Here is a 22,626-nt window from a genome sequence, read left to right as displayed (position 1 = left end):
AGTCAAATTAATAAATACAAGAGAAATTTAGCCGCAATCAAAATAGTCGCTATTAATCAAGGTCGTGTTATATTTATGAAGATTATTTCTTGAATCCAATTATTTATATCAGAGAGGCATATTCACAAAATGAAACAATTTGATATGATTTCCCGTTCCCGTCTCTTGGCATTACGTGCGCCTCGCGAATTTTTGAATTCACACGCTTGAAATGGATCTATTTTTATGTTAACTTTTTGTAATCCCTAGGTACAGATGTCTTCAGGTCGCTTCAACAGCCGTCTGTGCGACTTAACGACAGTCATGGTATGACCGCCGGGACCGCCAGCTTTACATGCCCTCCGAAGCATGGTAGTCAGATGTTCTGTACCACTAAAAACTGGCAAGTTGTGGGATTCGAACTCACAGCCTGTGAGCTTAGAGTCCAAGACTGGCTACACTTTTTGTAATACAATGCTTGAACAATTTTTGTTGTAGAATTCCACATATACATTTTACAGTATATCTTCTTTATAATCTTCCCCATTTTCTTTTTTCATGTTCCAGGCCCAATCCTTTAAAGTATTCAGTTTTGTGAACGGTGTTGATTCATTTAGGTCATATTGACGATGCTCGCAAAATTTGGTAAACTGCCTCCATACGGTATTTTTTACTCCTCACTGTATTATGCGGGATCGTAGACTGGGCCCAACTTTTGTCATTTTAACCGAATCTGTAATAATAACAAAGATAGCCATGTTATCCTATTATTTATTTAGACACCCTGTATAATGTGTTTCAAGACTGTTTGAAAATTCATTACACATCTATATTTTATTAGATTAAAGAATTGCAGCACGTCTACGTCAGAAAGTTCGTAAAATTTAAACTAGGCAAGTATACTATTTACAGCACAATTACGAGACACGATAAATAATGTACCTACTCCATAAGAAAAGCTGCAATTGAACTTACATATCCAAGAGCTAGAATGAAAAAAGCACCGCTAACTTGAGTAAGCGTCAATCCTGTTTCGAAATCGTGGTCGAGGTCTGGAGCTACACCGTAGTGCGAGTCAGATGCCGGTGCCCCAGGGTGTACGATGTAGGTATAATCAACTTTCTGGGTAAGCCAACTATGACAACCAGATTCATACAAATAAGATATGATTCGATTTAAGCTGGGAAGAAAGTAATTACCCTTGGTCATGATAAAGCAGTATTGATGATCTAGACCTGGAGAGTCATCCACAAAAAAATTGGGCGCTTTTCCTTTTAAATAGCTTGCTGTAACGGATGGATATTGTTTGGGCGTTTGGACTTGTGACCTTCTTGATATTGCGAAGTAATTTGTATGGTTCAACTTGCTTAAATAATGAGTATAGCCACTGTCTTTCAATACAATCAGCCTGTTCCTGATTCCTTTAAAACTTTCCAAATGATCACCAAAATACTGATAGTAGACAGTTCTCTGGACGTAGATTTCCATGGTGCTCTTTTCCAACTGGTCGATATTGTTAATTGAGTCCTCGTTTTTAGGCAATACCAAGATATTGATTAAATTTGATGTATAACCTGTTTGAATGTGGATTACGTATACCAGGTAGAAGATAACCAAAATCCTCAAAGCAATTCTACGGGGTTCGTTTGATATGGACACACCCAAAACTAGGCTTATAACATCAACATAGACAGCAGTAACAGTTCTAGAAGATTCGGTCTTGCGGAGAATAAGCCACCAAGTCAAGGTTACTGCAATTAGTGTAACAATTACAATGATCCATAAGACACCCTTAAATGGTAAAAAATATGTAACGGATGGTGATATAACGTGTGGTTTTTGTCCCATCCAGACGTAACTTTCCGTCCAAAATCCATCGCTATTGTCAGCTACGTTAAGCACCCCTTTCTTCAACATATATATTACCATGTCGTTCTCTTGAACTAATTCGAGAAATGTATCTATGGTCATGTCATCCGAGCGTATTACTCTTGCATTTAGAAAGTTTTCCATCACTTCTAAAATGGACACAATTATAAGATCTACCAGTGCGTATATGGTTTCACAATTCCGTATTTTCTTGCTCCAGTAATTACCGGACATCCCTCAAAGTTTCGGACGTAATCATCAAATATAACGGACAACCTCGAATCGTACTGTTGGTAGCGAAAAGCCGTTGGCACTTTCCCGCAATGATTTTGTTTGTCAAATGGATTGCCTGTAATAACCGTTGCATTTCTTCCGTCAAATTCGGTTTTGTATTGAATTACAACTACTTTTGTTATATGCAAACTCCAAAAAATACGAAACGTTTGAGCTAAATTTTTCTCGGCCGTGATTAGCAGAAAACGTCCACGATTTGACCTTCCATGTTCCCAAATAGGAATTCCCATAAATTTTTGGATTGTTCTTGCGAATTTATCTAGACTTTTCGCTTCTATAACGTAATCATTGTCATATTTACCGTAATATCCGGTAATCGATTCACTAATGATTAAGCGAGGAACGTTCAAATTACTTGGAAAGTATTCTGGATGGTCATTAAAAATATAAGCAAAGGATACGTTTTTAGGAAAAACCTTATCTAACACCTCAACAATACACTGGGGGACAAACTTTTGCGGTTGTAATTTGGCGATTTCTTGATTACTCGCGTACTGCGTCACCATACATAGCAGTACAATAAAACGCCACGCTGCCATTTCTAAATACCTTACATGTCGAAAGGGCACCGTAGAACTAACTACCTACTTACAACATGCACACGTAGTGTGGAAAGTATGTTTTTGGAGTAATTGTACAAAATGAGGAAAATCTAATTTACTATTCAATAGAAAATGATTTGTACATTAAGCTCTAATTCTACAGTAAAGCTATGCAGTAAAGCAAAAAACTAATTGATCTATATTTATGTTTCAAAGTCGAGTACAAGTTTTACCGGTTAATTAGATCGAAAGGTAGGTAATTTGTTTGAAACAAAAGTCAGTCATAAATAAGTGATAGTATACGTACTTTATTATACTGACGATGCATTGATGTCCTCGGATAGAATTTTGTATTGTAAAGTAAATTTAATTGTGTGATTTATTTATATAAAGTTCATTCTTAATTTGATTGACAATTCAATATTCATCACTTACTTGCAGACAAACTTAATTTATAATGCTAAATTCATTATTCATCACTTCTATATCGAGGTTAAGACTAAGACTAAACAAAATTCAATTTGCTTATACAGGTATGGAAAAAAAACTATCTAGAGGAATATCGAATCAGCGAATTATATTAGTGTCTCAGAAAGTAATTTTAAAAGAATACGCTTACTTGTGATCCTAATCGTATGTATTTGTATTATAATTATAGACTTCCGGAAGATGTTAACCGGACGTACTATAATTTAGCTACCAATCTTTCAAAATGAATCCATTCTTTCTTTATTCGTAGAGCTGTTTTCTACTAACACATGCATTCTCGACGGAGGTCCATGCCATTTGCAAAAGCTGTAGGTATTATTTTAGCACCATATCCTGAGAGGACACCTGTACTCGAGTACTTCGTATTATTAATAAGCAGACTATCTTTGCTGTTCTCCTTCTTCCAGGATGTTGCTGGAAACTGTTCTGTTTGTCGTCGTGAATATATAAAGGGTTTTCCAATAAGAGGTGCTATTTTGATATTCAAAGGAAAATGCCATTTTTTAAGATAAATGATCGGATATTTATTACATTATAAAGAGGAAGGTATGCCGTTAATAATGGAAAATAACATCAGCTAAATGACCACCATGACCACGCCTACAGGACCATATCTTTTTTATGAAATTTTCCATAACCAAATCGCAAAGTGGCTGGCCTATGTCCTCGATAGCCTCAATTCCACCTTTGAGGTCTTGAATCGATGCTGGGTTGTTGGCGTAGACCTTGTCTTTCACGTGGCCCCAAAGGAAGAAGGCGCAAGGTGTCATATCACAAGATCTCAGTGGCCAATTGTGATCACCTCTTCGAGAGATGACACGTACGGCCCGGAAACTTTTCCCGTAAAAGATCAATGGTTTCGTTGTTTGTGTTGAGGCGTGTATCGTTCGATTTTTATTAATGGCCTAGTGTCTACTTGTCTATTGCCAAAAAATGAGAGCTTCAAAACTGACATCTACCGAAATAGCGGGCTATTCAAAATAACACCTCTTATTGGAAAACCCGTTAGTATGTGGTATTATCGATAATAAAACTATCCTGACTAAACTTCAACATTTGTTCAAAATATTCTTCTAATAAGCCGGCGTTCCTGTCCACGTGTAGTCTGCCGGTTTTTTGGATTTAAAGAAACGCAATTCTTCTTTAAGAAAGCCCACAGGAACTCCCTATGATGGCAATTATAACCATGGTCGCTCTTCCAGGCGGCGCCTTAATACCTGCAGACACTTTTGTTATTATTTTATAAGAATTAACAAAATGTTAATAACAATTGAAGGGAATAAAAATACGTTCTTTCTTCTAAAGTCAAATTAGTACACATATGGTAATAAAGGTGAAGGGGATAATATTGTTTAATATTGAAGTGCGGGGCCCGAGTACTGCAGTTTCCGAGCTGTTTGTATACAGGCTGGTGACTTGCGTAACGCATCATAGGGATTTCAATGTAAAATTCATAACATGTGATTATTGGCTCCCCAAATTATTTTAGAGCAAACATTTTGTACTAAGGTTTTTTGTAGAAAAAAATTTTTTACGTCAATCAACCGTATTAGTATTCAATTTTTTGCATAATAAAGGCGGAAAATCGGAAAAATAAAACCCACATCTTTCTCAAGAATCCGGGATGCCATGTAATTTTATAATACAAAAACTACGCCAATATCCGTCATGCCATGGAATGTCTGCTATAAAACAAATCAAATTCTATCAAAAAGTATTATATTTAGAACAGCGAAGACATACCAAATTACTAAAAACCGCTTCCTAACATAACAATTTACAATAAATGTTTGAATAAGTCACCATTAACTGCAAGACAGTAACCAAGTCGATCATAAAATCCATTTCGAACTGCTGCTAATAAATTAATAGGCAGAGCTGGGCAGTATTCGATTTTGTAAATACTTTTTAGTATTCAAATCCTTTAAAGTATTCAAATACTTTGTAATTAAATAACTCAAATACTTTCACAAATATTTAGTATTCGAATACTTTGCAAGGTATTTGAATACTTTGAGAAGTATTCGAATACTTCGCATAGTATTTGAATACTTAACCTTCCTTTTTTACCAAAAATTGACTACTCCAAAATTTCTCGGGAAAACACTTTTTCTTATTAATTTTGGTGCGTAGAATCCAAAACAATTCGTACTTTTTCGATCAGACTTCTCAATCAAAAGTTATAGACTAGAAACCAATTTTGAAAAAAAATTCAAAGGGCTGTAACTTTTGAACTAGTAGCCCAATCTTGGAACTGTTTGAAATTATGGATTCTACAGGCCACATTCTATAAGTAAATTTTTTTCCGGGTCGATCTCAGACAATTTTTTTTTCGGGGCTCAAAAAAAGGCAGTGTATAACCTTCCTTTTTTACCAAAAATCGACTACACCAAAATTTCTCGGGAAAACACTTTTTCTTATTAATTTTTGGGCGTAGAATCCAAAACAATTCGTACTTTTTCGATTAGACTTCTCAATCAAAAGTTATAGACTAGAAACCAATTTCGAAAAAAAATTCAAAAGGCTGTAACTTTTGAACTAGTAGCCCAATCTTGGAACTGTTTGAAATTATGGATTCTACAGGCCACATTCTATAAGAAAATTTTTTTCCGGGTCGATCTGAGACAATTTTTTTTTCGGGGTTCAAAAAAAGGCAGTGTATAACCTTCCTTTTTTACCAAAAATCGACTACACCAAAATTTCTCGGGAAAACACTTTTTCTTATTAATTTTGGTCCGTAGAATCCAAAACAATTCGTACTTTTTCGATTAGACCTCTCAATTAAAACATTATGGACAAAAAACAAATTTCGAAAAAAAATTCAAATGGCTGTAACTTTTGATCTAGTAGCCCAATCTTCAAACTGTTTGAAATTATGGGGATTCTACGGGCCAAATTCTATAAGAAAATGTTTTTTCCCGGTCGATCTCAGACAATTTTTTTTCCGGTCTCAAAAAAAGGCAGTACTTTTAAGTTATTCAAATATTTGAGAACAATTTACAAATGTTTAGGGAAAGTTTCCATTGTCAAAATCAAATATAAAAATCTGATACAACTGAATACCAAACGATCCTGGAGTGAAACTTTTTGACTCGATAGTCTACGTAACTTAAAAACAATAAGGACCTTTCTTATATCCTTAAAACCATGTGTACCAATTTTCAAAGCGATCGCACGTTTCTAAACAACTATCATGCACGTCGCTTTGAAAACTGGTACACATTTTCTTAAGGATATAACTGGTATAAGAAAGGTCCTGGTAGGTACCTCCTATATAATAATATAATAATACGCTTTTACTCCACTTAAATTTGTATATAACAATAGAAATATAAAAAAAGGTAACCCCATACAAAGTATAGCTTGATTTTTTAAGTAGTATTAATACTTTTATCTGGTATATACTATTTTAAATTTTTAATGTATTTGAGTGACAACTATTTGAATACTTTTTACTGTATTCGAATACTTTTCAAAATAAGTTAATGAAATACTTTTGAAAGTATTCGAATACTTTTTATAATATTCGAATACATTCTAAAGTATTTGAATACTTATTTTTTAACGTATTTGAATACTTTTCAATGTATCTGTATCTAGTATTCGTTTGTGCTGGACGTAAAAGTATTTAGTACCTATTCAAATACCTTTGATTTGTGTAAAGTATTTACTATTTAGTATTCAAATACTTTTTGAAAGTATTCTGCCCAGCTCTGTTGATGTAACTGGATATCTTTTTGTTTTAGGAAATTCCATGGCATCACTGATTATTGAAAAGATGCGAGTTTTATTTTTCCAATTTTCCGTCTTTATTATGCAAAAAATTGAAAACTAATACGGTTCATTGGCGTAAAAAAATTTTTTCTACAAAAAACTTTAACACATTTTTGCTCTAAAATAATTTGGGGAGCCAATAATCGCATGTTATGAATTTTACATTGAAATCCCTATGGTGCGTTACGCAAGTCACCACCCTGTATAGTAAACGACTAGTCAACACGGAGATGTAAACTTTCTCCGCTTCTCTGCTCCTAGCAACGGAACAATACTTCACTGTTTGAATTTGATCAGCAAAACGGAACACTTGATGTACGTATAAAAAAAAATGAAGGTTTCATCACGATTTTCGGTAAAAACAATTGTATATCTATTAAAATAGGGCAAGAAATCCTGTTGCGAGGAAAACCTAATAAGTCATAAGTGCCCCTTCCATTCGTAGCATAAGGTTAGGGTTTTTTCCGTTGACCTGGTAACTTCCAGACCCTCCGCGCATGTGACCATCTAACATTCTTGTTTGTGCGCCTATTTTATAATCAAAAATAACATTGCGCATGCGCACACATAAGTCCCATACTGGTGGTTCATTTTTGTGAAACCTGTATCGAAAAATATGGCCCCAGGAAGTGTTTCTGCTCCTAATTCACGATGAAGCTGTAATAGAAAAAGGGATAAACAAAACCTAAATCCAAACTTTCATGCAAATTAATGGTTTGGCACCACCATATTTTACCTTCAATGACTGTTAGCTATAAATTTTCAAACTCCTACTTTCCCGGAAACTGTCAACTAGTACACCAAACATAAATTGTTGAGGAATCCAACGGCTGTACTCCCAATGTAGACTTCATACATACATTTTTCATACCTACATACTTTTAAGTAAACATCGATAACACCAACCTAAATAATACTACAATTTATTTATACAAATTAAAAACATAATAAATTCATATTCTTTACTTTATTAAAAGTACTTGGTTACTTTTAGCCCAAAAACGAACAGAAAATTTAAAAGTACAAAAGAGGCCAAATGAGCAATTCTTTGTGTCTTGCGATTTTGTAATAAGCAAGCTCACGTACCGGTGACTACAACGATATAAATTATATACAAAAAATTACAAATAGCCCATAATATAATCATCTAAGTCTACATTGATCTCTCAATAATTAAGGGATATACACAATAAATCTCTATTCCTATTCTGAATTTCAAATTAATATCACTAATACTTTCATTATCATCACATAATCTAAAGCGGTACGCGGTTCGAGATTCAAAAGCAAAACTTCGTCGACTTTATACAAATTCTGTCTGGTTTTTTCGGAAAGTTGAAGTACAAAATAGAACGTGAAACTCTGCTGTCTTATGATCACAATTGTAGTAAATTAATAGCGAGCACAAAATAATAATCATGCAGCCTTATAAAGGTTTATGTTAACATTTACTTATTAATACACTTCCTAGACTTAGAATATTACCTAATGCATACCAGACTTCGAGTGTGCAATAAGCCATTGCAGTGTGATATCGATGTTATCCTTTTCTTTGCACGAGATCGAATAACAGCAAATTTCACGATCTTGAATTGCCGACAGATTCCTAACACGATTTATTTATTACAACAATCAATCCACGTGCCAACTTACATTCGTTCGATCAGACCGTTCTCATCCAAAGCGTGTGGGAGATCGCGCTTATTTCCCAACACTAAAACCGGTATGCCCGCCAGTTGCGGTTTATCGAGCAAATTGTGCAATTCATTTCTGGACGCTTCGATCTTCTCAGGATCGGCAGCATCTACCATGTATCTATAAATATTTGAATAGAACATAATCAATAGGCGAATGTCGCATACACAATCGCATTGACACCTCTACAGTAACGTTCCCACATCGACCTAAATCTCGGTTGCCCCCCGATATCCCACACTTTAATTGTGACGTTCCCCTTGGTGATTTTTCGCATATTAAAACCTACAGTCGGTATCATATCTTCGCTAAATTGGCCCGACTAAAACATCGTCGCGTGAATACTAAAGAAACGAATGTAAACAACGAGGGCGTACCGCTATCACATTAACGAAAGTTGTCTTTCCAGAGTATTGAAGCCCGACCAGTGTCAGCTCCATTTCCTCCTTCCAGAAGAGACTCCGAAACCAATCTAGTATCCTGTTCATTAACGCTAACATCGTTAAATTTTTGCTTTTGTAAAAGTTAAACAATAAATGTGTTAACAAATACTTTTAAGATAAAATGTTGATAATAAAACATTTAATTTTTATGTGTCATTTATTTGTCACTTTTGTTTACTAGAGCGACATCTTTAGGGCGTTGCTACCTTTAACCATTGGCGTAGACGAAAATAATTATCTCGAGGGGATAAATTTTGAAAGTCATCCAGATAATGAAAGCAATCCATGACATGAGATAATAAATGAAAGGTAGGTGGGATATTAAGCAAGTAATAGCCCGAAATAACATCGAATTTAAAACAATAAATTAAGAGCTACAATTAGTAAAAAGAGAAATTGAATGCAAAAAAACCAAGTTTGGAAAAAAGACAAGGAATAAGATAATTATAAAAGATATTAATTAATTGAGCGTTGTGCGGAAATATAGAACGACGTGTATAGCTGTCCTGTCACCAAACTCAGGACTACTATAGCAGTCGTATCCGTCAAAAAGACATTTTGCTTTTTCTTTCTTCGGCGTGTTTTATTATCTTATCCAAAATCGTTCTGAAACCTTCATTTTCATGCTTACTTTCTGTCAGGAAATATTAGTTTCCATGACAGAGGCATAGCAAACTGCGTTTCCTGCCGCTTGTCACATTACTGTCCACAACTGTGACTTTACCGGGCGCACCACTTTTTCGACCGCACCTGTCGCATTGCTAAATGTCTACAATGACTCCTGCCATCATTGACAGATTGACAGAGCTGGGCAGTATTCGATTTTGTAAATACTTTTTAGTATTCAAATCCTTTAAAGTATTCAAATACTTTGTAATTAAATACTTTTATGGAAGCAGTATTTGTATTTGTAACTCAAATACTTTCACAAATATTTAGTATTTGAATACTTCGCAAAGTATTTGGATACTTCGTAAAGTATTCGAATACTTCGCAAGGTATTTGAATAGTTATGAAAAGTTATGGACTAGAAACCAATTTCGAAAGAAAATTAAAGGGGCTGTACTTTTTGATCTAGTAGCCCAATCTTGGAACTGTTTGAAATTATGGATTCTACAGGCCACATTCTATAAGAAAATTTTTTTTCCGGGTCGATCTGAGACAATTTTTTTTTCGGGGCTCAAAAAAGGCAGTGTATAACCTTCCTTTTTTACCAAAAATCGACTGCACCAAAATTTCTCGGGAAAACACTTTTTCTTATTAATTTTCGTGCGTAGAATCCAAAACAATTCGTGCTTTTTCGATTAGACCTCTCAATATAAAGTTATGTACAAAAAACAAATTTCGAAAAAAAATTCAAAGGGCTGTAACTTCTAGTAGCCCAATCTTCAAATTGTTTGAAATTATGGATTCTACGGGCCAAATTCTATAAGAAAATGTTTTTTCCCGGTCGATCTGAGGAAAGTTTCTATTGTCACAAAATCAAATATAAAAATCCGATACAACTGAATACCGAACGATCCTGGAGTGAAACTTTTTGATTCGATAGTCTACGTAACTTAAAAACAATAGGGACCTTTCTTATATCCTTAAGACCATGCGTACCAATTTTCAAAGCGATCGCACGTTTCTAAACAAACTATCATGCACACGGACAAACGGATGGTCAAAAATGGATCTGTTCCAAAATCGCTAGGATTAATTTCAGAAAGGCGTACGTATCATGTGCACGACGTACGATCGCTTTGAAAACTGGTACACGTATTCTTAAGGATATAACTGGTATAAGAAAGGTCCTGGTAGGTACCCTCCTATATAATAATATAATAATAATACGCTTTTACTCCCCTTAAATTTGTATATAATAGAAATATAAAAAAAGCTAACCCCATACAAAGTATAACTTGATTTTTTAAGTAGTATTAAGCCTTTTATCTAGTATACTATTTTAAATTTTTAATGTATTTGAGTACTTTTTACTGTATTCGAATACTTTTCAAAGTAAGTTAATGAAATACTTTTCAAAGTATTCGAATACTTTTTATAGTATTCGAAACCTTTGATAGTATTAGAATACTTTTGAAAGTATTCGAATACATTCTAAAGTATTTGAATACTTATTTTTTAAAGTATTTGAATACTTTTCAATGTATCTGTATAGTATTCGCTTGTGCTGGACGTAAAAGTATTTAGTATTCAAATACCTTTGATTTGTGTAAAGTATTTACTATTTAGTATTCAAATACTTTTTGAAAGTATTCTGCCCAGCTCTGGATTGACATTAATCAAAAGTTCTATATGAAAATTTATATTAAAATATGATTCCTGGTAAAATTTTATACAAAATTCGTCAGTAAAATGGCATTACTTTGACTCGGAAATTAAAGTATTCGGCTCCATCGTACTTCAAGCCAGTAATGAGTAATTTTCCTGACTTTTATGTAAATAACTACCTATAATCATTCAATTGTCCCAAAACACTTTAGGTTAATGGTCCCAGTAATCGCGTGACGTGCGTAAAGGTGTTGGGAATATGGATGAGGAGAAAAACGAACGGTTCCTGTTGCTCTTATTTGACTGGTCGAACATTAACGCCTCGAAGTTCCAGATGCGGGTATTGCTAGAAGCGTGCATCGAAACGGAAGCGGTGGATATTGCTGCTCCGGTGGATATTGCTGCTCTGGTGGGCAGGAAGACGATTCGGCGGATGCTCGGAAACAGAAGACACGGCTCCCATCTGGAATGCGTGCTGGAGAAGGCTACACCGAAAGCGATTTGGGATGCTTTGACCCGTGTCTTCGAACGCAAATAATATTGCCAGCCGAATAAATTTGCATAGGCAGGCGCTGTCCCTGAGATTCGAGTCCGGCAACTTCCAGGAGCATCTTCTCAAATTCGATCGTCCGGGTGCGGGAGTATCGTGGAACGAGCGCGGTGATGGAAGAGCAGTTTTTCGGAGCAAAGGCGAATGCAATGGTTCGTGGACTCAGGATGTTCTGACCAACTAGTAAAGGATAAACACCTCTTCGAAGAGCTGAAAACCCTCAAGAAGCCAGTGAAGAGAAACGGAAAATTGATGTATGATAAAATGGGTTAAAGCCAAGTTGCAAAAGTAAGTGGGGTACAAACGGATAATAAAACAAGGTGCAAAAAACCCTTTGATTAAAGCAATATGGTAACTTACATCAAATTCAACGTTAACAACAAAAGAAATGAGTGTATCGCAAATCATACCGCACATATATTCTTAACTGAAAATTTTTCGTTAGCAGCGTCCCCTAGCTGGGTACTTGTAACTCGCCCCTTGTGCGGGGTATGCGAGCCTACAGTTGAGATTCGACATCAATTACAGCATTGGATGCCGTAACTAATTTGGTTACAGTATATTCCCCATCCCTGTGACTTCACGGCGAGAAGTAACAAACTTAAACTACACGATGCTTTCTCGACGGACGCTCAAACCAAGATGGCAAGATTCTTTCATTCTTTTGAATTCGCTTCCACTACTTCGAATTTCTTCTGTTCCTTAAACTTAAACTTTCCACTTTTCTTATTGGTCCGATTCTTCAATAACTATTATTATGTTTATTTTATGATTTTTATAGTTTCATATTATTCGAATCGTTTGAATTCTCTCGAATATTCCGTTTTTTTGAAGACACCAAACAGAAATTATACCTACAATAAAAATGCACCCATAAGAATGGGTGCAATTTAAGATTAAGTGAGAATAGTATTTATGTAAGATTCACAAAATGAGCGAAATAATTTGGTCAGATTTAGTTGCTGTAAGTAGATAACAAACAAAATAGTATATAAACAAAATTAATTTGACTCGTTCACAGAACAGCTACGACATCTTCTGCTCCTAGACTTTTTCCTAACCTGAAAACGTCAGTTCAAAAAACACCCTTCAGTTTTTTACAATTCTCTTACAGGTTCCCTGTGTATCGGACAACGTGGACATCTCTGCATCTAAAATGTAAAAAAATTTACTAATGCTCGAACGGATGGAGTGACAAATACCTCTTGAATGCATTCCTCTTTCTCCTGCAAGATTTTGACCAGCATCAACTGTAATTGCTTGTACACGTCGACCTGCCGCTGGAAGTCGGTTACGGTTTCTAACAGCTTTTGGGTTGAAAACTTGGCGGCGTAAACGGCATGGTCTTTCTCCTTCGCGACCAGATCGAGTTGCAATCGGTTTTCCTCTTCCATCAGCGCCAGCTTCTTCTCGAACTGCGCCGAAACGGCAAACGTTCTAGCGGACAGCGTCTGCCCATCGCCTTCTTCGCACACTTTTACCTTGTCCTCGGTCAAGCTTCTTCGCATTACCTAAACTGGAATAATCATTCAATCACTATGGAGAGACATCGTACCTCCTGCTTCCCTTCGCACACTTGCAATTTGCAAGAAACCAAGTGTAACTCCTCCATTGTCCTCTTGGATTCTTCGTTTGCTAGTCGACATTCTTCTAAAGCGCTCTTCAGTTTATCTTCGGTATTGGCCAGCTCGTGCTCTAGCTGCTCCACTTTGCAGATGTGCTGCGAGATCGTGACGTCCTTACGTATGAGTTCCTCGCGCTCGTGTTGAATCTGCGCTCTAAAACACCTTGACAAACGCTAACAACCTTTACAACTTACTTCAAATTGTCAATTTCCAAATTGACATCCGATCCAACAGCGACTTGCTCTTCCAGCGTGTTCTTCAGCGCATTTACCTTAGTCTCCGCCGACCTAACTTGCTCCATCAGATTAGCGTTGTCTTTAAGAAACATTCCCAATTTATCGTCCTGAAAAAATGGAGCGCTTAGAGCAGGTTTGTGAATCGGGCTTACCTTATTAAGTAGGGCGTCCTGTTGGGCCGCAATCACTTCGTCCTGCTTTTTTGTTCTGGCAATCAGCTGTTCCAGAGCTTCTCTGTCTCGCTGCGACGCAGTGGCGAGCTGGTCGAAGTCACCTTGCAGCGTCTTCTTCTCTTTACGCAAATGCTCGAATTTCTTCGCGAAATCCGCTGAAATTTTATCAAAGTCCTCTTTCATTTCGGCAATCCTTAGGAGAAGAGAATTAGATTACCGCACCCAAGATTCACATTTCCGCACCGCCAGTAAAGGGCTGGAAGAGTGCGTGAGTTGGTGCACCGAGATTTATTTAGCGTTGTTGTGCCTGACCCAAACAAAAAAAAAGAATTTCAACTTTCATTTTGAAATATAATTCTGAAATCAACTCACGTACTCTCGCGCCCTCTTTCGGCATTCGTTGGCTAATCTACCTAGCTTCGTTGTCCACCTTCAACTGTTCAACCTGGTCTATGGCCTTCTCGTATTTGTTCTTCAACTTCACGTTAGCCACACGCATGTACTCCAGCTCAGAGTCGAACGCCTCGCTCGCTTTATTCTGCTCGTCCTGTAGCTCCTTCAGCTTGGCCTCCATTAGGGCGGTTTCGTTCAGCCAGATCTCCTCGCGTTCGCGACTTTCGCGCACTCGTTCCTCCAACTTGGCAAGGTGTCTCGCCTCTCTGGGACCTTCCAGCGCGGTTTTGAGCCTGGTTCGCAGCCTCTCCATTTCCTAAACGCGAAAGTGAGTGACACCCTAGGAAGATAAAACGAACCTCTTTCAGCTTGTCCGACTCGTTCTTAACTTGCCCGATCTGCTTCGCCATCTTTTGCGAGTTTTGCTTTTCGGCCTGGAACTTCTCCTGCGAGTCTTTCAGGTTTCGCAACAGCGCGGCGTTGGTTTCGAGAAGATTTCTGTTCGCGTGTTGCGCCTCCAGGAGGTGACGCGCGGCCTCGTCACGCGCTTCAATTAAACGCCGCTTTTCGTGCTCTTTCTCCGTGATACTATCGACGAGTTTGTCAGTGGTGTCGGATAATTTTCGAATGTGCGCGTCGCGAGCCTTAACGACCGACGTTAGTTCTTCACTGCGCTTCCTAAATTTCTTCGTCGACTTCGCGGTGTGTACCTCCAACCTTTCCAAAGTTTTCTTCTCTCTTTCATGGCTCGCTTTAGCTTTTTCCTCGAGAGCGCTCCTGTTGTCTTTTTCCGCCTCTAAACGTCTGAGTAACTCTTCATTTTGTTGTTTTAAGATAGCGATTTTGCTCAAATTCGAGTCTTCGTTTGCACGCAGTTCGTCGTTTGTCTGTTTAAGAGAAGCGTTTGCTGTTAGCGCCATTGATTTCTCCTCCTCGGCTGCCTGCAGCTTTACTTCTAAGTCGGCAAAGTTCTCTTGCAATTTCTGTAAGTGATCTTCGTCGTCTTTAGGTGCAACCTTGTCACCTGCGCCTTTCTTCGATTTTCCACGTTTTGACTTTTTCTTCGACTTTTTTGAGTCTTCAGATTTTGTCTCATTTTCGCTGTCTGATTTCGCCGTTGATATTTCACCGCTAACTGGTTTTGTGCCACAAACGCAAGAGCTTTCTGGAAAAAGAACGTTAATTAATTAACTTTGTGCTTAATTTCCCTTACTCGCCGTTTTGGGCGTCCTGGTGCCATCTTCAAATCTAATCGTTTGTGTATTTCCAACGGTCGGGGAACTCGCCTGGGTGCTACAGATGGATTTGGCTTTTAAGCAATTACTTCCTTCGAATTCGATTCGTTCGACATTGCCATCGGCGTGTCTCGTTACCGATTTTCCCCTCAAGACATGGCAACCGCTGCTTCCGATGTCTTGAAGGGTGAGTAAGATTTGTATCTCTTTCTCAAGATCTTCGAGCCTTTTGGTTATGCTCTAGAAGGAAAATGATTGCTGGCGGTGTGCAACGATCGGCACCTTACCTGAGACATACTAGTTGCGAGAAATTTTGTAATTAGCTGGGTCTACTCAATTTGCGCGCTTCATTTTTCGAAATTTTGCCATTGGACCCGGAATTGACATTCTGAAATTATTTGACACACGCGGGTTTTTCTGATGCTTAATCAGTAGGTACCGTAGCTGAGGTAACTGCAGAGGTTGCATTTTTGCGCCAAAATACAGGGGGGCCTATCACCAATGATGACCTGGTTTCTTTCATCAATAATTATAGTCAACATATTTCGCTATACGTTAAGCATCTTTAGAAGTCTTCATCAATAAAGGTTTTCCGAAGATCTTTTAGATGTTGCAGAAATATGAGAAATTTATAAAATGTTTATTTATTCTTGCTAAATTCTTCAGAAAGTCCGCGAATGTCCTCGCGGCTTGATCCTAATTTTTCACAAAGTATAAAACCACCCCCTCTAATTTACAGGTAGTCGAGTTAACTTTTCCGGACAGCTCAACGTGAACGCTCTCACAGTTCACGACGCGAATTTCCTCGCGGCCATTCCCATTACTTTACTTTTGTAAATCACGCCCATTACGTTACTCGACCAATAAAACTCATTTTGTAAATCCAATCAGAACACTTGAGTGGAGTAAAATCCTTCTGAATCAGTGCACAACTTACCAAGCTTGATAACAACAAATGTCACCCGGGCAAAAATGTCCCTGTCGTCATCTCCCAAGACTTCTCGACGCTTTCACATGTGTGTAAAAAGTCAGGACCGTACTACTATCGTCACAATCGAAACATAACGATTTGTTCGCCCTTGGGGAGTACCCTCCTGCGATACTCCGTTCTGCAGGAACTATGCGATCAAAAATGAGTTACTGTCGAGTCACCTTTTGAATTTTTGTTTACATGGGAAATCGTATTTAACTTGAACTTCCAAAGGCGAGTCATTTTTGATCGCCCGTTATTTGCACTAAAAGTTTTTCGTACTTTTTCGATCAGACTTCTCAATCAAAAGTTATAGACTACAAACCATTTTCGAAAGAAAATTCAAAGGGCTGTAACTTATATACTTTCGGTGCTCAAAAAAAGGCAGTGTATAACCTTCCTTTTTTACCAAAAATTGACTGCACCAAAATTTCTCGGGAAAACACTTTTTCTTATTAATTTGAGTGCGTTGAATCCAAAACGATTCGTACTTTTTCGGTCAGACTTCTCAATCAAAAGTCCAATCCGAATCCAATCCAAAATGATGCGGTTTCTACTCAGTAATATCGATGTAGAAGACACAACCAGGTAGGTAATAATGAAGAAGAGTAAAAAATGATTATTGAAAGCCAAAGGCAATGCGCAATTCTTGTTACATACCGAAAACGGCCTTAGAACTTGTAAAATATATCCGCAAAATAGCGTCAGCGAAGTATCGAAAGCAAAATAGCAAGAGAAACACTGCACTAAACTTATAGCGCCAATAACAAAAGGCAGACAAAAATTCGTCGAGTAGTACAATGGCGCGTATGTTCTTACGAGTAATGGCATAGAATCAAGTTTTGTACAAAGAAGTGCGTGCGCCGACAGAATTAAAGAGAACTCTGCACGACCTCCATTGGCGAAACAAAGAAGGAATATTAATCGGTAAGAAACTAACGGGACAATTTTTTGCAAACGTCCTAATCATCCTTTGTGAGTACTCCCCTCCGACAATCTGTTCTTAAGATAAAAGAATGGTATCAGATCACGATAAGGGGTAAAGGAGGAGAACTAGGGTTGGTACGAATTTCTTTCGTCAAGTGCTTTCATTAGAGTATCATGAAGGATAAAACGAGCCCCCCCCCCCCCTAAACCCGTTCAATTTGGATAAGTGGTAAAAGAGAAGGGCGGCAGTTGATAGAAAATAGTTTCTTGCGTTGAGACCTTTAATTGGAGTATCGTGAAAATTAAAACCACATTCCGCCCCCCCCCCCACCCCGCGACCTCATTTTCCTCAAAGAAATCGCGGAAGGCAGATATAGTTTGTAGAAACGGCGATGAGACCTTTCATTAGAATACAAAGTTTTAGATGGCACCACTAAAGCCATGCTTATGCAAGATCTGAGACAAATTGTTTTGCCCTCTGCGGTAGGGTTATTCTTTCCCGCCCCTTACACTGGTACATTCCAGAAGCACATACCACGAAATACAACATATAATCTCAATTAGTACAATTCGAACCAAATAGAATCTGACAACGGGTTCCCGTTACAGCATGCTTTGCATACACAGATGGTTGAAATGAATTAATAAATTACATTATAATACAATATAAAGAACGTTTTGTTATGGACAATTTCCATTATAAATAATCATGATAGATCCATGAATTTTGAGATTTCCTACGTTAAACTTGGAACAAATGAAGTTTAGAAACAAATGTTTTTATCAAAACCAATTTTCATGCGTTCAGAAACGATAAAAATACTTGCAAAACAAACTAATTCTACAAACACTTTAAGCAGTCATAAATTATGACTTCTTATAGATATTTAACCACTCAATTGACATAATAAATAAATGGTTATCACGGTACCTCAGAATTGTCTCGTAGCTAAAGCTGGTGAAACCATAATAAGGTCGGAACCGCCTCCTTACAAATGATACCGAGAAGAAATTCTGAAGCTGGAGATTAGAACCTTCCGACGGTAAAAAATCGTTAGAGAAATTAAAGGTTCTAGTGTGTAGTTTATTAGAACAGTTAATTTCTCTGTTCATGGATTGCAAGCGTGTGAGAACCGCGAACGTTTGGTCATTAATGGGCTTTAGAAACGAGTGTGAACACTATTTATTCGCAAAAAGTACGTTTTTTCGGTTATACTTTTTCAAATGCGAGCTTCTGTACTGTTTTCGGAGTTACTCTTTCGAACAATCAAGTTTAATCCCCTTTTGTACACTAATGGCGACAGATGTACTTTTTTTGCAGCGGAAATTGACTCAGTGCGCTTAATTAATCTGTCCCTGACCGAATACGACTCCAATTTATGCGATGAAAACGTTCTCTAGTTGCATCAATAATTCGTTTTCTGTGGTTATAAATAACACAGCCTCTTAATCCGCTTTTAGATATTAATTGATTCTACTGGAAACTCGCGGAACTTGCTTTCAATTTATATTATTAACAATTAATTAACAATTGAACTATTGTTCGCACTCGAATTTTCTAAGTTGAAGTTTTATTATAACCGAAAAACACTGACCTTCGCCCTTGATGAATTCCGCGCTAATTTACTTAACGACGAAAACTACCCTACCCTACCGGAATTATATTTTATTTTCAAATGTACGGTTAAGGCCCGTTGCACACGTTCGGTTTTTAAAGATACGCATTCACGCAGCGGCGCCGCCGCCGTACTTTTAAAATCCGGGCGTGCGTACAGGACCTAAACGTTCCTTGCTTTGACGCGAAATAATCAAAATTTTGAATTGGAAATTAATTAGTCGCACTTTGTGCCCACGTTGGGGCGGAAATGCACCATTTCTATAAAATAGAAAATATATCCGCATTGGGAGTTTTAACCCTACCAGCGTGTACTTTTGGTTAAGACCTTTCACTTTCCCTTTGTGAGTGCTACACTATGTTTATGAAATATTCGCATATGAAATTATTACTACAACGAACGTGTTCCATTCTGCTTGTTTAACTATAAGATGCGTTGATGCACTAAAAATAACACTATCTAGTGTAATTATGTATTTGATTCTTTTAGCAATAGAATCGTTAAATTGGTAGGTAGTCACTATTGGTCAATTAACATAATCTTTTTGACAAATATTAAGTATCCATCGCCGGAGTGTAATTCATACTGTCATTGATATGGGTGCAAAAGGTCATCGTTTTATGGAACCACATTTTAGACCTATAGCGATAGAGTTTCAATGTCTTCAATCTTCCATTTATTGTTGTTCGTTGCGCACTTGCTGAAGTCATCTTAACAGTCAACAACCTTGTGTAGGTGACTCACTTAAAAAGCAAAAACAGGTACATTTTGATCATTTAATTAACACGAAGAGGCTTTATGGATATATCGTTTCCGCATCTTAATTAATATTAGCCTTGGAGTATGATGACATGATAACGGGTCACGATGTTTCGTATATTCTTCTTTTGAGCTCATCCCAAGTTTGTTATGACTGAGATGAATAATTGAAATCAGAATTGTTAGAAGACCTCCTTCTGGGGCCAGGGCTTTTGGTGTTCTGGGGGAAAGTGAGGCAAAAGCGGAATAATTCAACTGACAATATCATTAATTAGTAATGCCAGAGTTACAACACAGAGCACAATTTCGGCCTTCGCCATCGTTACCTAATTAACATGGCGCAGATATCAAAGTCTCTTCCTGTGAGAAACGCACTGAACTTTGTATACATTTCGCTCTCTACTTTTTTTTCAATAAGATAATAAATAGCAAACCAGCCTTGTACCGTTCCCGTAATTACTTAATCGTTATTTACGTATCAAGGGCGTAAACCGAGCGTCTTGGGTCTCGCCATGGATATCATTGTCCAGCCGACTCGATTTCTCACCTCATCGCACGGTGGAGAATTAGGCAACGGCCTCGGAAACTGAAGAAGAAGGAATAATACCTCATTAGAACAAAATTAAGTGGTCCCAATTCCAGAAGCGTGCATGTGTTCAATTCGCCTATAATAACATAAATTAATAAAATTACGACATCCCGCAAGGACACTACTCACAATGTTTATGAAAGGTGTAATTGCTGTAAACATATGTCGGAGTAATTAATCAGCATAAATTATATACGTACAACCCTCTCCCAATTCGGGGCGTTTGTAAAAGTGTCACTTTCGGCGGCGGATTTTTAGTAGCGTGTGTCATCGAAAACCGTTGAGATCCCGATCCTGCCTGTTTATATATTGAGGTGATTTCACAATTTCATCAGTCGTATGTGTCACGCGAAGCGAAAATGTGGAAATTGTCGATTGTTGTAATTTTGCACGTCCATTGGGCGTTGAGCGATCTTTATCCTGGACGTCCGCTGTACATCAAGAGCTACCCTGGGATTCCCAACATCCAGAGTGATCTATACGAAGTGTACCAAGAGCCGTACGTTTACGTAAGTTTGCCAGAGTTATTGCTTCCGTTTGACCAATTTTGTAGAATGTGAATATTATTGGAGCCGTTGCGGTTCTCCAAGGCGAGGGGGAGAGCAGCGTGAAGGGTGAAATCACGTTCACGCAAAGGCAACCACCGGTCGGTCCCGTGCTGGTTAGAGGAAACATAACGGGGTTGAAACCTGGAAAACACGGTTTCCACATATACCAATCGGGCGATCTTCGGCACGGCTGCGAGAAACTAGGCAATCACTTCAACCCCTTCTTGGTAAGTTTGCCTTGCTTCGGCCCTTTTTTTTGAGCCATTTTTCAGTTACAGCACGGTGACCGAAGGGACTCCCTAAGACATGTGGGCGATCTGGGAAACATCGAGGCGAAAGATGATGGAAGTGTGGAAGTCGAGTTTGTTGATTCTCTACTGTCGCTGGTTGGTGGTGGCAGGAGTGTTGTTGGAAGGGCACTCGTGATAGCGGAGAATGAAGATGATCTGGGTCGCGGTGGGACTGCCGAAAGTGTGTCAACGGGAAACTCTGGGAAACCAATAGCCTGTGCCGTAATTGCCTACACGTAGCTCTCTTAACGATCATTTAATTGTACATAAGTTTGTTATATTAAAATCCGTGTTTTTTACTTGAATGTTGTTTCTGTCAAATTTTAACTTGTCAATAATGAGAAGGATTGAAGGTTGTAGCTGACGAAATTGTGGGTTATTTTATTATGTTCACTTACAATTTCAAGGATTCTAATTTCTAATTTAGTTTGAAAGTTTGCTTGAATCAAAAACAGATCACATTCACGGGGTGTGACCAGATCGCCGAATTCCGCTCAATAATCGGCAATTGTTGTAGTTATGCAATAGTTAATTGCCATATTTCCTACTAACACAATCTGTGATCTTGAGGGATTGACAAGGAACGTGAATCTATTTTAATTTCGCGGCAACATCACATTCTAAGCTGAAGATCTTTTACCGAAATGTCCAATCCGAAATTTCAGATGTCCAGTAAAAACTAACCGAAAATAGAAAGATATTTTGTTGCACAGGAGTCATTACCATAATGAATTTTTTACCAAAGTCCACATTCACAGTAAAGATCAGCTTAAAACATGGACTTTTTCCAAAATTTCAAATCAATAACATTCTCCGAAAGCAGAGGAAAGGAAGGATGAACGTAAAGTGTTCACAATAATCACTTTTGGGAAAATTCATTTCTAATTAATCCTAGTTTTCTTTTAATAACGTTCCCATAGATAAATTGTCACTCAAGTGCGCTACTACACTAATTCTCATTAATAGGAAAATATTCATATATAATACCATGAGTAGTCGAAGTATTGCCGATAATTTTTGAGGTGCTGTCACGAATGCTAGTTATGCTGATTAATAGTATTAAAAAGCGTAACTAGCATGAGTGGAGCAGCAACTCAAAAATAATCTACCAATACTACAACTACGAATGGTATTCGAAGGACTATTCAAAGAATCGAAAACCTGAACCTGGATGGCGGTGAAGACCTTCGGCAGCCTACGAGACCACCAAAGCCAGCTGGTAAAGGAACTGGGTACATATGAGAAGACCAACCGATGAGGCACAAGCGCATGAAGATCGTGCTTTTCGACGCGGGATAAGAACAATAAGGCCCCTTGAGACATCCTCGAAGCTTAGACGTTTTTACAGTTTGAGAT

At 37.7% G+C, this 22,626-nt stretch overlaps 4 protein-coding genes across 9 annotated transcripts; 1 reads left to right on the top strand and 3 right to left on the bottom strand.

The window, feature by feature from the left end:
* Positions 1–42: 42 nt before the first annotated feature.
* Positions 43–2,908, bottom strand: LOC116175392. Of its 6 annotated transcripts, XR_004146300.1 has the most exons (3): positions 1,179–2,902; positions 955–1,114; positions 43–712 (listed from the first exon to the last, which is right to left on the bottom strand). XR_004146300.1 is itself a non-coding variant. In XM_031493485.1 (2 exons), the coding sequence occupies exons 1-2, from the start codon at positions 2,080–2,082 to the stop codon at positions 698–700; spliced, it is 1,143 nt and encodes a 380-aa protein (XP_031349345.1). In that variant the 5' UTR covers positions 2,083–2,908; the 3' UTR covers positions 43–697. The 6 variants fall into 6 exon arrangements, 5 of the variants coding, with proteins under 5 accessions (XP_031349345.1, XP_031349344.1, XP_031349343.1 ...); XM_031493485.1 differs by having other exon boundaries at positions 955–2,908; XM_031493484.1 differs by lacking the exon at positions 43–712 and having other exon boundaries at positions 752–2,197; positions 2,250–2,907.
* Positions 2,909–7,895: 4,987 nt separating this feature from the next.
* Positions 7,896–9,268, bottom strand: LOC116177084 (ADP-ribosylation factor-like protein 8B). Its single transcript, XM_031495951.1, has 4 exons — positions 9,020–9,268; positions 8,810–8,964; positions 8,601–8,762; positions 7,896–8,553 (listed from the first exon to the last, which is right to left on the bottom strand). Exons 1-4 carry the CDS (start codon positions 9,140–9,142, stop codon positions 8,433–8,435), a joined length of 561 nt encoding a protein of 186 aa, XP_031351811.1. The 5' UTR covers positions 9,143–9,268; the 3' UTR covers positions 7,896–8,432.
* A 3,574-nt stretch (positions 9,269–12,842) lies between these two features.
* Positions 12,843–16,731, bottom strand: LOC116175333 (restin homolog). Its single transcript, XM_031493404.1, has 10 exons — positions 15,859–16,731; positions 15,550–15,811; positions 14,696–15,501; positions 14,357–14,652; positions 13,923–14,136; positions 13,729–13,877; positions 13,465–13,687; positions 13,112–13,420; positions 13,022–13,060; positions 12,843–12,970 (listed from the first exon to the last, which is right to left on the bottom strand). The coding sequence occupies exons 1-10, from the start codon at positions 15,865–15,867 to the stop codon at positions 12,911–12,913; spliced, it is 2,367 nt and encodes a 788-aa protein (XP_031349264.1). The 5' UTR covers positions 15,868–16,731; the 3' UTR covers positions 12,843–12,910.
* Positions 16,732–20,494: 3,763 nt separating this feature from the next.
* LOC116176565 (superoxide dismutase [Cu-Zn]-like) lies at positions 20,495–21,575 on the top strand. Its single transcript, XM_031495193.1, has 3 exons — positions 20,495–20,941; positions 20,986–21,207; positions 21,253–21,575. Exons 1-3 carry the CDS (start codon positions 20,792–20,794, stop codon positions 21,508–21,510), a joined length of 630 nt encoding a protein of 209 aa, XP_031351053.1. The 5' UTR covers positions 20,495–20,791; the 3' UTR covers positions 21,511–21,575.
* Positions 21,576–22,626: the final 1,051 nt, after the last annotated feature.

This window comes from Photinus pyralis, unplaced genomic scaffold, assembly GCF_008802855.1.
Source record: "Photinus pyralis isolate 1611_PpyrPB1 unplaced genomic scaffold, Ppyr1.3 Ppyr1.4_LG7, whole genome shotgun sequence".
In the NCBI taxonomy this organism is placed as follows: Eukaryota; Metazoa; Arthropoda; class Insecta; order Coleoptera; family Lampyridae; genus Photinus; species Photinus pyralis.
Note: the sequence above shows the minus strand (reverse complement) of the source record. Positions and strands in the feature narration are given on the sequence as shown.

What these genes read in the sequence shown, in the direction of transcription:
- LOC116175392 (XM_031493484.1), bottom strand. Translation starts at nt 2,082, where the DNA reads ATGTCCGGTAATTACTGGAGCAAGAAAATACGGAATTGTGAAACCATA.
- LOC116177084 (XM_031495951.1), bottom strand. Translation starts at nt 9,142, where the DNA reads ATGTTAGCGTTAATGAACAGGATACTAGATTGGTTTCGGAGTCTCTTC. An exon ending in AGAGGTGTCAATGCGATTGT is followed by an intron (nt 8,763 to 8,809) that starts GTATGCGACATT and finishes AAATATTTATAG; the next exon opens with ATACATGGTAGATGCTGCCG. An exon ending in AACGGTCTGATCGAACGAAT is followed by an intron (nt 8,554 to 8,600) that starts GTAAGTTGGCAC and finishes AAATCGTGTTAG; the next exon opens with GAATCTGTCGGCAATTCAAG.
- LOC116175333 (XM_031493404.1), bottom strand. An exon ending in TTGGAAATTGACAATTTGAA is followed by an intron (nt 13,688 to 13,728) that starts GTAAGTTGTAAA and finishes AAGGTGTTTTAG; the next exon opens with AGCGCAGATTCAACACGAGC. An exon ending in GTCCGATACACAGGGAACCT is followed by an intron (nt 12,971 to 13,021) that starts GTAAGAGAATTG and finishes TGACGTTTTCAG; the next exon opens with GTTAGGAAAAAGTCTAGGAG.
- LOC116176565 (XM_031495193.1), top strand. Translation starts at nt 20,792, where the DNA reads ATGTGGAAATTGTCGATTGTTGTAATTTTGCACGTCCATTGGGCGTTG. An exon ending in ACCAAGAGCCGTACGTTTAC is followed by an intron (nt 20,942 to 20,985) that starts GTAAGTTTGCCA and finishes CCAATTTTGTAG; the next exon opens with AATGTGAATATTATTGGAGC. An exon ending in ATCACTTCAACCCCTTCTTG is followed by an intron (nt 21,208 to 21,252) that starts GTAAGTTTGCCT and finishes GCCATTTTTCAG; the next exon opens with TTACAGCACGGTGACCGAAG.